Here is a 15374-nt window from a genome sequence, read left to right on the forward strand (position 1 = left end):
TTGAAACAGTGGAGGACCGTAACCTCATCTTCAGAAACGGACCCTATTTCATGGACACTAGAGGCCTTTATCTCAACCGCTGGACCCCTGACTTTGACCCAGAAATGGACGTTCCCAATGCAGTTCCTGTCTGGGTACGCCTTCCGCATCTTCCGCTACACTGTTGGGGTGATGAATCTGTTCGGGCCATTAGAAACGCAGTAGGGAAATACGTGGACAGATCGGAGCCAAAGGAGAATATGCATTCATGCGCAAGGATTTGTGTAGAAGTAGATTTGGGCAAAGGCTTACCAGAGGCAATCAAACTCAAAGTGGATCAGTGGACGCACATTCAGCAGGTGGACTACGAGCAGCTCCCTTTCAAGTGTAAGGTATGTCATGAGTACGGTCATTTTGCTAATAGGTGCACTAAATCTAGATCAGAAGATAATAGCAATAACGAAACCCCCGAGGAAGCATGGGAAATAGTCAGGAAAAAAAAGAAGTCAAACCCTCCCCCTGAATCAGCAGAGCCCTCCTCTGAAACTCCAATCCTCTCCACTCATCCTTCAAGCTCGGGCCCTCCCATCCCCACATCCTCCAATCCCTTTGAATCCCTAGCTTCAGTGGAACCCTCATCCCCCCCTCCATCTCCCAAGGGCCCCAGAACCTCCCCCTCTTCTCCCCTCCAGGTCTCCCCACCTCAAACAGTGGAAAGGATCCTAACGAGAAATAAAACAAAGGAAAACATAGCAGCCACGGATCCACCAAGAAAAGTAGGAAGAAAATCAAACAAGGAAATAAGAGATGAGAATGCAGCTAAAGAAATGACTACAGGGACTCAGCAACCAATAGACACATACCTGGACAGGAACAAAGGAAGTGGCGAGAAGATGAAGGAGAAAAGTGGGATCCACAATAAATCAGGTAAATGATGATTTTGGTCTCTTGGAACTGTAGGGGGATGGGCTCCTCCCTGAAAGCAAATGCAGTCCGAGACCTTATTAAAGCAGAACAACCAGACTTCCTCCTACTCCAGGAGACCAAAATCAGTGAACAAGAATTCCAAAACAGCCTGATAAGAAATAGAAAGTACGAAGGAATAGCCATGAGTGCAATAGGAGCCTCAGGAGGTATAGGAGTAATATGGAACAAAAGTAACTGGAATCTCATAGATAACAAACAAAACAGATGGTGGATTAGAATAGATATGCAAAGCATAGATATGAAGGAGGAATACACAATCTATAACGTGTATGCCCCCCCACACTTCAGAGACAAAGCTACTTGTTGGGAATCTTTGACTGCAGATATTGAGACTACCCAAGGGAGGAATATCTTTCTAGGAGGAGACCTGAACTTAATAAGGAATGCAAAGGAGAAGCTAGGAGGGAAGTTTTTCATTGACCCATATAGAGAAAAACTGGAGGATATCATACAAACTCACAATTTCATAGACATTCCTCCCCAAAATGGCCGTTATACATGGTCAAATAAAAGGACAGGCAGGAATAATATCAAAGAAAGACTTGATAGAATCCTCGTACAGGAGCGAACAGCTGCCAACTTTCCGAGGATTCGCAGCACAATCATTCAGGGATTCATTTATGATCACAAACCCGTGGCGCTGTATTCAGACAAAGAGGAAGACTTGGGTCCGCTGCCATTCAAATACAACAAAGTCTGGGACTCCAGCGAGGATTTCAAAGCCATGATAAAAGAAATCTGGAGAACAGAGATAACAGGCTCCCCGCACTTCGTTTGGGAAACGAAGATCAAATTGCTGAGGGTTGCCATAAAAAATTGGGCGAGGAATCACGTGAAGGAGGAAAGGAAGGCAAAAAACGATCTGCAAATGAAACTAGAGCAATGGAATCAGGAAAAAGAGGCAGTCCAAGAAACGGAAGAAGACCAAAGGAAAGAAGGTGAGATGTATAAAGCACTGTACAATCAGCACCGTAAAGAAGAGGAAGAGCTAAGACAAAAGTCAAGATGTCTCTGGCTCAATTCTGGGGATAAAAACACCTCGTTCTTCCATAACTGTCTCAAAGTAAGGAGAGCTGGAAATAACATTGAAAGGATAATGTTTGAAGGGAAAGAGCTAACGGATAAAGGGGAAATCAAGGAGGCTGCCTCAAAACACTTTCAATCTCTTCTCACAGCTGATCCCCACTATCAAGAAAATACAGATTTCGCCAACATCATTGAGAGAAAGGTCTCAGAAGCCCAAAACTGTGAACTGGACAAAGAAATCTCAATAGAGGAGGTTGAGTGGTCAATCAATAGTATGCCTCTTGACAAAGCACCCGGGCCGGATGGCTTCACGGTGAGCTTCTACAAAACACACTGGGACATCATCAAGAAAGACTTCATAAGAATGGTGAGAAATTTCCACTCAAAAAGTAAAATGGGCAGCAGTATCAAATCTTCGCATCTAGCGCTAATCCCAAAAGAGCCCAACCCTCAATCCTTTGACAGGTTCAGACCTATTTCATTATGCAATGTCTCATACAAAATCATCACAAAGATTCTGGCAAATAGGCTGAAAAAAATCCTTCCCTCACTCATCTCGGATAACCAAGGAGGATTTCTCCCCAAGAGACACATAACAGATAATGTAATTCTGGTTTAGGAGGCGATACACAGCAGCGTTGCTAGAAATGAGAAGGGTATGATAATCAAGCTGGATATGGCGAACGCCTTTGACAGGGTAAACCACACATTTCTGAGGACTGTGCTTGCAAACTTCGGGGTTTCAGAGCATTTCATCAGCAGGATTATGGAATGTGTTTCCCACAACTGGACAGCTCCTTTAATCAACGGTAGGCCATGCAGCGCCTTCAAGAGCACAAGAGGCTTGAGGCAAGGCTGTCCTCTTTCCCCTTTCCTCTATATCATCATGGCAGAGACTTTGAGTTTGCACTTGGAAAACAAGCGAAAATTAAAGGAAATAACAGGAGTGGACATCATCCGAGGAGCCAAGGGGATCAATCACTCCTTATTTGCAGATGACACCCTTTTAATAGGCGGTGCCTCAAGCCTCATGGCCAGGAGATTCAAGGCCATCCTGGACCTCTTCCTTCAAGCCTCGGGGGGCAAATTAAACAACAACAAATGCATGATTTACACCTGGAATGTTCCAAGATACATAACCCAAAGGATCTCTATAATCATGGAAATCCCAGCTCAATCAAACTGGTCTCACTTTATGTATTTAGGACTACCTCTGGCCAAAGAGACAATCAAAAACGAAGTTTGGGTCAAGCTAATTGAGAAGCTGAGAGGGAAACTTCAGAGCTGGGGGATGTATTGGCTTAACCTGGCGGGCAGAACAATCCTCATCAAAGCAATCCTTTCAGCCCTCCCTATCTACCAATTTGCCATTACCCTCGCACCATCAAGCATTCACAAGCATATGGAGCTGATCTTAAGAAGCTTCCTCTGGAAGGGAGGAAAGCAAGACACAAAAAAATTTAGTTTAGTAAATTGGGAAAAGGTCATCCTCCCCATAGCAAATGGTGGACTAGGAATTAGAATTCCCAGGCTGGCAAATATGGCAATGGGCTTCAAACTAACCTGGAGAATCTTAAAAGAGAAGGGATCCTGGTGGGCAGAGGTACTCAAAAAGAAATATCTGAGTGGGAGCAATAGCAACATCCTCTCTGATGTAATCACAGAGAGGCAATGTACCCCTGTTTGGAAATTGATCAAAAAAACCTTACCCCTTCTCAAGTCTCACATCTCTAAAGTCCTAGGTAATGGGAAACATATCAGCATATGGAGGGATAGAATCATGGGTTCGGAAGCCAAGGAAAAGTCCATCAATTTGAGGCCACTGCAGCTGTGGATGTCAGAAGCTAATCTTAAAACCCTTTTCGACATCTCACTTTGGGATCAAAACAGCTGGATAGGATGGAAAACTATGCACCTTCCTAAAGATTTAGAAGACCTATGGAACGAACTTAAGCTATCTCTTACAGGGGCAGCCCCTACAAGCAGAATGAGAGATGATAGTTACGCTTGGGATCCAACTGGAGGCAATTACACAGTCAAGGAAGGTTACAAGGCGCTTCAAAACCTAGCAGCACCCAACAATTGGCAATTCTACAAAGCAGCTTGGAAAATTGAAAGTCTTCCGAAGATCAAACTTTTTAATTGGACCTTGCTTCATGGCAAAATCCTAACAGCAGAAAATCTAAGGAAAAAGGGTATTCAGGGTCCTTCAATTTGTTTTATGTGCAGGAAGGCGGAGGAAAACATCAACCATCTCTTCATTGAGTGTCCGGTAGCAAGGTCCTGCTGGAAACTCATAACTAGCCCTCTAGATATAGGAGATCTACCCAATCAGATTTCTCTCCTTCAGAAAGGTTGGGGGAAACTCTTCCCTTATGCAAGCAAGAACATGATCCTCGCCAAGAGATTATGGACCAGCATCCCTTCAAACCTCTGCTGGCAATTATGGTTAGCCAGGAACGAAAGTATATTCAAAAACAAAAAACCTAGCATAACAAGTATTCTGGCTAAAACAACTACGCTCATAACAGAGACTATTGAAGCTAATGGGATCCCTCATGCTGACCCGGTTTACATAGATGAGAGGGTGAAGGAATGGGTTCGAAGATTCAACCATAAGCCAAAAACAAAAAGCAAATCAATAAAAGGAACAGGGCAGAAGGAATGGAAACTCAGAGGGACAAAGGAGGAAATCAATAGTTGGATTCAAAATCAAAAGAGGTCCACGCTTCACTTCGATGGGGCTTCAAAAAACAACCCAGGCAGAGCTGGAGCAGGGGGAATAATTAGAGATCCTCAAGGGAAAACAATCGTCACTTACGAGTGGAGTTTGGGTACCATGTCGAACAATAAGGCTGAAGCATACAGCCTCCTATTGGGGACCTCCATTGCCCTGAAGCTGGGCATTCATGATCTCTTAGTGTTAGGGGACTCTGCAATTCTTATAGCAGCCATGAATACCGGGAAAGACTTCAACCAAATTGCTTTAAACAGAATCAAAGGAAGAATAGCGGACCAGACCAGGGGCATCAACAAAGTGACCTTTAAGCACGTCCTAAGAAGCAACAATACGGAAGCGGACGAGCTGGCCAACAAGGCCACGGGAAGACCCACGGGTAAGGTAAAGGAAAACAACGAGTTCTATGACAAAGATATTCCATAGTCAGCACGCTATCCCCTTGCACCAGATTATCAGTCACCTCAGGCATCCGCTTCAATACTGCTGGCCTGCGCACACCCGATCCTCTTCAAACCATATCCTTCTCGACTGCCGAAGTTGGGGATATAGGACAGCGTATCGGCCTCCGGAATCGAGGAATGCAGGAAAAGGCAGGAACTCATCATTGTACACCACAGACAAAAACAGAGGGCGTGATCACGCCCATGCTGGCTTCAGGCTCCAAGGACCGGTAAAGATCAACTCAAAAGATCTCACGACAGCCAAGATCAGATTCACCACTCCCCGATACAAACGTGAGCAAGCCCGCTTCGCTCTTATAAATCACAGCGAGTCTCTCAGTGCTACCACATCTCATTGCAATCTGAGACAGAGGCGAAGGGCTCTTAGGAGGCGGGGACAACAGTCAGAAGGCCTCTCTCAAGACCGCAAGATCAGTATCTGGGTCAAAGGAAACACCGAGCTCCTCTCGGTTGGCAGCAAATATCAGACTCCCTCCGCTTACACTGCCCTCTCCAATCTCAAGCAACGTTCGAAGGCGCCCTGCCCGTCCCGGGATACAGTTGACACTCCACTGCCCAGGGTAACCAACTCTCTGTTTTTCTGTGCATTTATTAGTACTAATAGTTTGGTTTATGTTCTCAGCTGCGCCCTCACACAGCATCTGAGCCTCCCGCCACATATTCCTCCGAACAAGCAGGCCGGTAGCATCACCCACACGCCCTCCATAACTCCAGACACTCCTCGAGGCATTGCTGAACCTGATTCATACAGGATGGCTGAGCAGCATAACCAGCCTGCCAATCAGTCTCAGCCTAGAAACTCTATGGGCAATATTTTCAATAACAAGGAGTGTAACATGTGTAAAGCACATGTAGTCATGATCAATGCCCTGAACAAGCAGGTGAAGGAGCTGACTGAGGATTACCACGCTGATAGAAATTCCAAACACAAAAAACTGGAGAAAAGGAAGAAAGAGATCGAAGATTTAAAGGATCGTTGCATACATATGGAAGCTGCCATAGACCATCTTCATTCCCTCACCGAAAGCCAGCAGGTTGAAGCCTCAACTAGAGTAAGCAGGAGGGAACACCTCCCGGATGACTCGGTCACCCAGCACTCTCCTTAATACTTATGCAATGTAAATTTAGTTGGCTAGGAGGCTCGTTCGTCAGGCAATATAGCCGTTGGCTTTTAGTTTTATGTTTAATCAAGAGAAGCTTTGAGGATTATGGGTCTGCGCACCCACTTTTGAACCTCAACTCTCAGAACTCTCCCTTTTTTGTACTAGATTTCTGAATTGCTGTTTTATAATATACAAGTAGACGACTCTGTTAAAAAAAAAGAAAATTACAATACCAAAAGATTTCAATCTTACCATTATTCATATAATGGCACTTATTTTTTCTTAACTTATAATTGTTGAAATAAAATTCTATTAGTATTTATATCTATATGTCCTTATTGCCAAAATAAAAAGTAGATGCTTCTGTCACACAATATTATGTGAATGTCATTATACATTGGTTTATTTAATTATCCATTCATAATATCAGTGATTTTAATTATCTAAAAATTAATTTCATTCTTTATTTTTCTATAAATGAAATGATATCATCATATAAAAAAATTATCGTCCAAATTCATGTTACCTCCCTACCCTCTTCCCGTTATCTATTCTTAGATAGAGATATTAGAGAGGTCATTTGGGTGATGAACAATAGCAAAGAAGCCGATGAGGAAGGCTACCAAGCAGAGTTCTTTAAGCACGGTTTTCGTGCTTTGGTTAGCTACTTGGTTGATCTCTTCAACCATGTAGTCTGTGAAGGTTTTCCACTAACATGGGCACACCACATCATCCATCCGATCCACAAATCAGGTTCCATCTCAAATCCTAATAACTACAGAACAATCATGGTGGGTCACACGTTCTCGAGGTTGTATGCTACTGTTCTACATAGGAAGCCCTCTAGTGACCTTGAGCATAGAAAACTCAGAGCTAGGGGACAGGAAGTTTTTCGACCGGATCATCAAACCATTGACCACATCTTCACCCTTCGCACAGTGATTGAGGAGGCACGACACCGCTCTTCGAAAGTCTATTGTTGTTTTGTAGATTTTTGGAAAGCTTTTGACTCCATTCCGAGGTAGGCCTTGCTCCAGAGAATCAGGGATATTGGCATTTTTGTAACCCTATTGACCGTTATTATGCGCCTATATGAGTCCATTCTTGGTCGTCTTCAGCAGCCCATGGGATGTCTGATTTCATTCGAAACACTATTGGAGTTAAACAGGGTTGTCCACTATCCCCTACCCTGTTTGGGATCTATATTGATGAGTTGGAAGCATTTCTACATGAGCATATCCAGGACACTGATGATTACCTCCTTCACTAGGTTCTGATATCTATTTTACTCTTTTTTGATGACGTGGTCCTCCTCTCCTCATCCCCAAAAGGATTACAGAGGTAGATGGATGCCTTAGCTCTGTTTTGTGACCATCAATAGTTGACGGTCAACCTGGGTAAAACCAAGCTTATGATCTTCAATGGGGTGAAGAAAACATCAGACCTTCACTTTCTATTCAGAAGGGAGGAGATTGGAATAACTAGCACGTATACTTACTTGGGGGTGTAATTCTCATGTCCCTGCTTTAGTTTGCAACCAGTGCTTCAGCCTCATATCAAAAAAGGATATGGATCCTTAGCACTTCTCGAGATACAGTGCTCTCAACATCATTCCAGGACATCTCATCCAATATGAGCCTCATGGACACCTTGATTCGTCTCACTGTTCTATATGGCTCAGAGGTTTGGGGACCGTCTTTACTTGTGTCAGACTGGGCTTCAAATGAGAGAATCCAGATTCTTATTCTCCACTGCATCATTAGGTGCAAACTGATAGTGCCACAGCACATCATCCTTACAGAGTTTGGAGCTTAACCCTTTCAGCTTGATACGATCTTCAAATTGGTTTCATTCTTGCATCGTGTCTAGGGCTTGGCAGACTCGATAAAGAGTAGGGACCATTATCCTTACTTAGCATATTTCTCTTTTGAGACTATTGCCCATTCTACTCCCTCAGGTTGAGCTAGATGTTGGTTTACAGGAGTTTCAAACCTCTTAGAGTCAGTGGGAATTCAATTGTATCATCTCCCTCCTTTCTGATATTCCTTGGATGCTCCTGGTCACCTTTTACCTACTAGATAGGAGCTAAACAATATCATCCAAGTCACTTGGGTCAATCCTCCCAGAGAGTTGTGCCCAAAGATGGCTTTCTACGCTGAGCACTTCTTGGATTTGACAGATGTGCCCATTGTTCGACCCCAATATATGTTTCACCACTAGATGCATGCTCTTCGCATTCCTCTGGGCTAGTCCAAAGTAGGTTCTCATAGACTTCAGGTAGAGATAGACCACTAGGTGGATAGACTATACAAACTCTACCAGGTATGTTATTTACAGGAAGTGGAGACCAAGGTGCACTTCATCCTTAGTTGCCATGTCTACTACGAGATCAGAGGAAGGATTCATTGCTTGTTTAAATATTCTCGGACCCTTGCCGACTTTTTCAGGTACCCCGATCAGAGATGTTTGGCGCTATATATGCAGGAGTATCTTAGGTTCTGAGTGCATATTCTTCAGCCTACCATTAGATCAGACCCCACATAGAGGATCACGACATTTTTTAGGGTACCACCTTCAGACAGGGGCACCAAGAGATCGATTGATATCAGTACGTATCTAGACTCCAGATCAGTGAGGATCTATGGGACCTCACCCTGCCACACGATATCTCAATAGCGGCTCCGTCTCAAATCCGTTCCTGGGAGACAAACTAGGTCCTCCAGCATTCAACAACATGTGAACCCCCCCAGGATATGATTTAGTGGACAATCTGCACTTGCCATCAGCTCTTCATTGGGCCAACAGACTTTGTTGAGTTTCTTCAGTGTTATTTAGTCAGCCTCAGATGTTAGGAGAGATGGTTCTAGTCCTCAGACCTATTAGCTCTTAGAACTTCTCCCGTAGAGCCAGATATTGATTTACTTAATGCATTGTATCTTTTATAGGAGACCATTTGGTTTTCCCGCTTTGTATATACATCAGTGTACTCAACAGTCCCTTTGACCTACTTTGTGTTCATTAGTTGGACATAAATATAATTATCTTATCTTATCTTATCTTATCTATCTTATAAACACATAATTTAATTTAATGAATTGATTTAGAGTTTTTTTTTTTTCATATTATTTTTAATTGTTAAACCAAATTTTTATTAATTTTTACTCTCAATTTATAATTACTATTAATGTGAAGATTAAATGTTTTGATGGCCAAGTTTATTAACTGGATGAAAATTTACATCTTAATGTGATTTATCATTATCATCCATGGTGTCAGAATTAATAGCCACAAAGTAAGAGCCCTTCTTACAAAAAGAAATCATGGAAAAATAATTATATTAACATTGGATTATAAGTTTGCATCGACACATAATATTTTCCAACGTCATTATAATTATAATGCCCTTCATTTCAACTAAAAGAATCCTGCTATTCTATAATCCACTTCTCTAGTATCATAGTTGTTGCTTATTCCACTCTGAACTAACTAACAAAATTGAAAATGAGTGTAAGGTCTGCTGATGTTGTTAGTTATCACGGCGGCAATACCAAACATGAGGTGTTGTGGAACACTGAAGGTCCCCAGTTCGAGCCTGGGAAACACCACTACAAGGAGGGTCTTATTATTTATTTCTTTCACAACATCAATTAATTAAGGAAATTCCTTGTGAGGAGGTTTAGTTGGCGGGCATCACCGGTAGTGAGGAGGAGGTTGTAAGTTAGGGGATTTATTTTTTAAAAGACTCTGAAGGTCTTGAGTTTGAGCCTCGACTGCACCATTACTTGAGAATTTTTATGAGTTATTTATGAGAAAACTCAAAAAATTCCTTGAGAGGAGATTAAAGTTGGTGAGCAGCACCACTATACCAAGTCCATGAATCTCTTTTATACATCAAAATATCAGATATATATTGTTACTATTACAATATCAACCTACAGGCTACAACAATCATTGAACTCAAAGTTGTTCCAGAACAGTATTTGCTAAGATCAAACCCTAGCTTCCCAAAAACTATTCACTAACCCAGCCTCTATTCCATTCAAAGCATTTCAGGATAACATTTCGCTCAAAACAAACCCTAACCATTATTGTCGATGACAATGAGGATGATTTCGACAATGATGATTTCCTTGACTTCGAGGAGAGCTATTAGAGCAAGAATTGTGAGAATGGCTTGCCAGTTATGGAGTGTTGGAGCATCGAACAATCATGGCCATGGATGGAGATCGTGGATCAGAGTGCCTTAGCAAGGCCAGATTTGCAAGCAGCAGGGCCAACAACAGTTCCTCACTTACGAGGAGTAGATCAGATTCCTTTCTATATTAGAATCATTGGCAAGAGATCTGTGACAAAGGAGTTAGCACAAGCATTTGCACCAGATGTTGCAAAGGAAACGTTGTAAGGCATAAATTGAATAATACAAATACAACACAAGAATACTTTGATAAAGAATAAAAATATATTGAACACTCAAATCAATAACCCATTAACTGGAACCATTTAGTAGACATATCTATCAAAATTAGGATTATACACAATGATCAAGAAATTTCCCATATACAAACAACACCTTCCACAACAACATTTTATCACATCCACATTTTAAAAATATATTGAACACTCAAATCAATGCCCCATTAACTGGAACCACTTAGTAGACATATTTATCAACATTAGGATTATACACAATGACCAAGAAATTTCCCATATACAAACAACACCCTCCACAACAACCTTTTGTCACATCCACATTTTAAAAAATGCCTTGGAATGTGATTGGAATCTCCCATATTGCGTTTTTCATTATGGAGATAAATCTTCCATATTGCTATTTTCATCATGAATATTGTTAGTTTATTGTTGTAAAGTGTTAGTGTGTTAAAATATACAAACATCACCTTCCACAACAACCTTTTGTCACATCCACATTTTAAAAAATGCCTTGGAACATGATTGGAATCTCCCATATTGCCTTTTTCATTATGTAGATAAATCTTCCATATTGCTATTTTCATCATGAATAGTGTTAGTTCATTGTTGTAAAGTGTTAGTGTGTTAAATTCAATACTATAAGTTCGACAAGCGAAAAACATTCCTCAATTAGCATAATATGTATTTTTCTCTCACCATGTATTTTTCAGTCATGCATTACAAAACTTCCATCAAAGAGCACAAGTAACAGATTAACATGTATTTTCCCTTCATTATTTTCATCATAGAGCCAAGAAATATACGCCTTATCTATAAAGTAACAAAAACATTTTGAAATAAGTTTAATATTTCAAGCGAGTGTCTAACCTATAAAGTAACAAAAACTTTTTGAAATAAATTTAATATTTTAAGCAATTGACTAACCTAATTTAATAATCGAAAAATTCTCAAAGATGAATTATACTCCATAATAAGAGAGCCAACTTTGGAGCCCATACTTTCACTAAAACCAAAAGAAACACAACCACTTGTTAAGAAGAAATTCAAGTAATAATAAAACAAAAATAATAAACATTAAAGTATAAAATGGTATTTACAACACAGGTATAAATATACATGCTCTATGTCCATTGTTAGATTAAATGTGTTGTAGGGAAAAGTATCCGACTCGGATGACCCTATCCCACTCTAAGGGTGACAGTTCCTTAGCAACAACTGTAAAACAAACTACTTAAGGTTTACTCCTTTATGAAAGCAAAAGAGAATGGATAAAGCACTAACCGTTGCCTTGCGCTTAATGTCGAATCCAAACTCTTCTCTTTGGCCGCTTGCTCCTAGCTCTTTGTTCTTCTGCTCGCCCAGCTACAATGAGATCCTGCAAAATAACAAAGAAGGAAACTACAAGAGGCATGCAATCATAACTGGTTCATGGATTAGTGTAAACCAAACATGCAATCATCACAATATATAATTGAAACAAGAGCACATAGAAGAACCTCAATAGCTTTTATTAATGAAGAAATAAAGGTTCTGAGAGTATTACAACCATTGAAGGCTCCAACCCAGCAACACCTCCCAGCAGAAAGAATTGCTCTTCTTCACCTCTCTCAAACAATCACCCAATAACTCGATAATGAAACCAACAGCATATCATTACTTTGCACAAAATTCCAGCCTCCTGAGCTCATAGGAGAGAGCTCAATATATAGATGAATTGAGAAAGGATGAGTCAGCTTGCAACTGATGTGTAGCTGCCTTGTGTCCTCTCTCTCTTCAGTTAGTCTTTAGTTGATCTTCAGTTCTTGAGTCCACTTGGAGAACTTTGCTTCCACTTGGAGAAACAGAGCCTCTGACTCATCACAAGGCGAAATACCTGATCCAAGTGTCATTTTTGGAAGATTCCAAAGCAATGACTCACTGTGCCACTTGTCCCTTCTCGCTCAGCGCAGGTGGCCTTTGTCCCACTTGCTTTGCAACGCAGGTACACCATGGAGCAACTAAGTTTCAGCGCAGAAACCTAGTGGAGCACCTGCTTTGATTTCGGGATTGCTTGTTTTTGAGTGTTTTCAGGTGGAGAACTGATCTGAGAGCTGTTGGTTTGCTGACCTTGTTCCTCTAGGGGTAGGAACATCATGTTTGGGGAACTTTGGATCCCTTGGATTATTGACAATTCATGCTTGTTGCTGTAAGGCACAAAATTGTCTATAACAGATGCCCCCTAAAGTATGAGGTCGTTTTATTGGGTGAAATGCTTTATTGAGAGGATCCGAAGTTCATTCAACCTGCTGAGAAGTGTCCTGTAATAAGATACGATACAATACATTATTTTTCATACATTTTTCATGATCTAGCTGAGGCGGGCATTCCCATGCTCAGCTTTATAAATACATTTTGGTACATAGAACAGACGATCGTCTGATAGTAGACTGATAATTCGCTGCTGAAATTATCATCCTTTGAGAAGGATGATCATCTGCTGTAATGATGTACATATCAAATGTCTTTATGTCCTGAATATATATCGCAGCCCGGATGGATGAAACTAGATCCGGGGTCTTCAATCTCTTCCGATCTTCACTCGATGTACAAGTCGATCCATGTGAGAATTTCTTGAAGTCGAACATGGAAAGACATCGCTTGATTACCGGTCAATGATGTAAACCGTTAACAAGCGCGAGAGGAGTCACCGATAAGGATGATGACCCTCAAGGTACGGCAGTACAATCCACATGGTGGGAAAAAAGGACTTGGCGTCGACCACCATGCAAAATCTTCTGGTCGAAGGTCATTGATGTATACCTGTCGCCGGAAGTGAGAAACTTGCCATTGAGGCATGCAAGCTTCAAAGTACTGAGGGGGGTGTTCCTAGATCAACTCCTTGGATAATGAGCTGATGTCGACAAGGAGCGATCCGTCAAAGGAGGGCCTTAATGAATCCCACATCAGTGACACGGAACAGAGCTAGTGATTGTGATGAGGTGAAAACAAACTGTGATGTATGATTCAGGGTGGCGGTCATGAAGTGGATGAAGGATAATGTATGGCAGTGGGTGGAACACGGTTGACTCTTTACAGAACCACATCTCTTGAACATATAACGACACTGATGTGATGGATTGGTAGCATTACCCCAATTGTGGATGGTGTGGCGAGGACCATGGTTATGAGACCGGTGAATGAAACAACCCAACCCGATGTGATACGGAGGACAAAGTGTCATGTTCAAGAGCGACTTGCTACCATTAATGCTGTGAGGTTCTCCCAATTTTTCCCCAGTCATTGCTGACCAGTACCTCTTTATTTTTGTCAAGCTTGAGGAGGATAACATATGCTTGTTCTATAACCTGCCCTTCGGGCAAGCCCATCGCTATGTTTTAACGAGCCTAGCGATAGGGAAACTCGTTCTCGTCTAAAGACAAGTTTGTCGCTATTTAATCATTTTAACGAGTCTAACGACAAAGAAAACTCGGTCCTTTTCAATTTTAGAGAGTCTGAAAAGGTACGAAAAGTTAACTCCAAAATTCCTTTTTCGTCTTCTAATCCCTTAAGTCCGAAAAAGTATAAAACAATACAGAAGGGATGAATTTTCGATTTCTTTAACGAGCCGAACAAAACAAGCGCTCGATCTTTTTGTGTAATAATCCCTCAGGTCCAAAAAGATTAAAATCTAGAGGAGGGATAGCTCTTCCGGTCCTTTTAACGAGCTGGAAGGCCAAAACTCGGCAAACTTTTCATATTTTACGAGTCAGTGAAAAGAGCTCAAAGAAGACTCGTCTTTTGAGGAACGAGTGATGAACAGGGATAGCAGCAGATTCCAGGTACAGGTTGGAATTCTCCAATCACGGCAGTGTCACAAGGATGGCTAAGTGAAATCACTCTTCGCAGCTGTTCCTCAAAATGGGTAAACAAACATATGGAGGTGAACGATTGGCCAAATGAACGGATGGAGGTGATGGCATATAAACACGACCAAGGGCCTTTTAATATGGCTTTCAAAGGTTACATTTCTCGAGGTTGTTTACCGGTTCATTTTTTCTGGATGAGCTTGAACTGTAGGGAAAGATTGCTCACAACTTGTGTTTATTTTTTAACGAGCATGAACTCTGTACAAAACTGCTCGATTCTTGCATTTATTTTTTAACGAGCATGAACATTGCTAAAACTGCTCGATTATATGTTTGCATGCCCCCAGCATAATAACGCAAATCGAGGTGCATGCCCCCCAAGCTTCATTGCATTCAACTTTGTTGGTTGGAATGAAGGTTTACCATTGAGATCTGGAAAGGGGATCGTTTCATTTTTTAATGAGGTTGACATAGTAAAAGAACTATCCTCATTGCCCACTGTATTTACAGTACTCGATAGAAAATTGAAAACTGAAGGATGATAAAGGCTATTTTGAGTATCTTCCCCACAGCGCTGAAACTCAGTTGCTCCATGGTGTACCTGCGTTGCAAAGCAAGTGGGACAAAGGCCACCTGCGCTGAGCGAGAAGGGACAAGTGGCACAGTGAGTCATTGCTTTGGAATCTTCCAAAAATGACACTTGGATCAGGTATTTCGCCTTGTGATGAGTCAGAGGCTCTGTTTCTCCAAGTGGAAGCAAAGTTCTCCAAGTGGACTCAAGAACTGAAGATCAACTAAAGAC

The 15374-nt window shown here is 41.6% G+C and overlaps 1 protein-coding gene across 1 annotated transcript; it reads left to right on the forward strand.

Moving 5' to 3' along the window:
- The first annotated feature begins 943 nt into the window (after positions 1 to 943).
- On the forward strand, positions 944 to 6299 carry LOC149209717 (uncharacterized). Its single transcript, XM_089398718.1, has 3 exons — positions 944 to 2305; positions 2612 to 5108; positions 5287 to 6299. The coding sequence occupies exons 1-3, from the start codon at positions 944 to 946 to the stop codon at positions 6297 to 6299; spliced, it is 4872 nt and encodes a 1623-aa protein (XP_089254844.1).
- Positions 6300 to 15374: the final 9075 nt, after the last annotated feature.

Source organism: Pinus tabuliformis, chromosome 1_2, assembly GCF_031772625.1.
Source record: "Pinus tabuliformis cultivar Carrire ecotype Pingquan chromosome 1_2, CPIR1, whole genome shotgun sequence".
In the NCBI taxonomy this organism is placed as follows: domain Eukaryota; kingdom Viridiplantae; phylum Streptophyta; class Pinopsida; order Pinales; family Pinaceae; genus Pinus; species Pinus tabuliformis.

Excerpts from the sequence above, each read along its gene's own strand:
- LOC149209717 (XM_089398718.1), top strand. The coding sequence starts at position 944 with ATGGGCTCCTCCCTGAAAGCAAATGCAGTCCGAGACCTTATTAAAGCA. Across the intron at positions 2,306-2,611 it reads CCGGGCCGGATGGCTTCACG|GAGGCGATACACAGCAGCGT; the intron begins GTGAGCTTCTAC and ends ATTCTGGTTTAG. Across the intron at positions 5,109-5,286 it reads GGCCACGGGAAGACCCACGG|CGTATCGGCCTCCGGAATCG; the intron begins GTAAGGTAAAGG and ends GATATAGGACAG.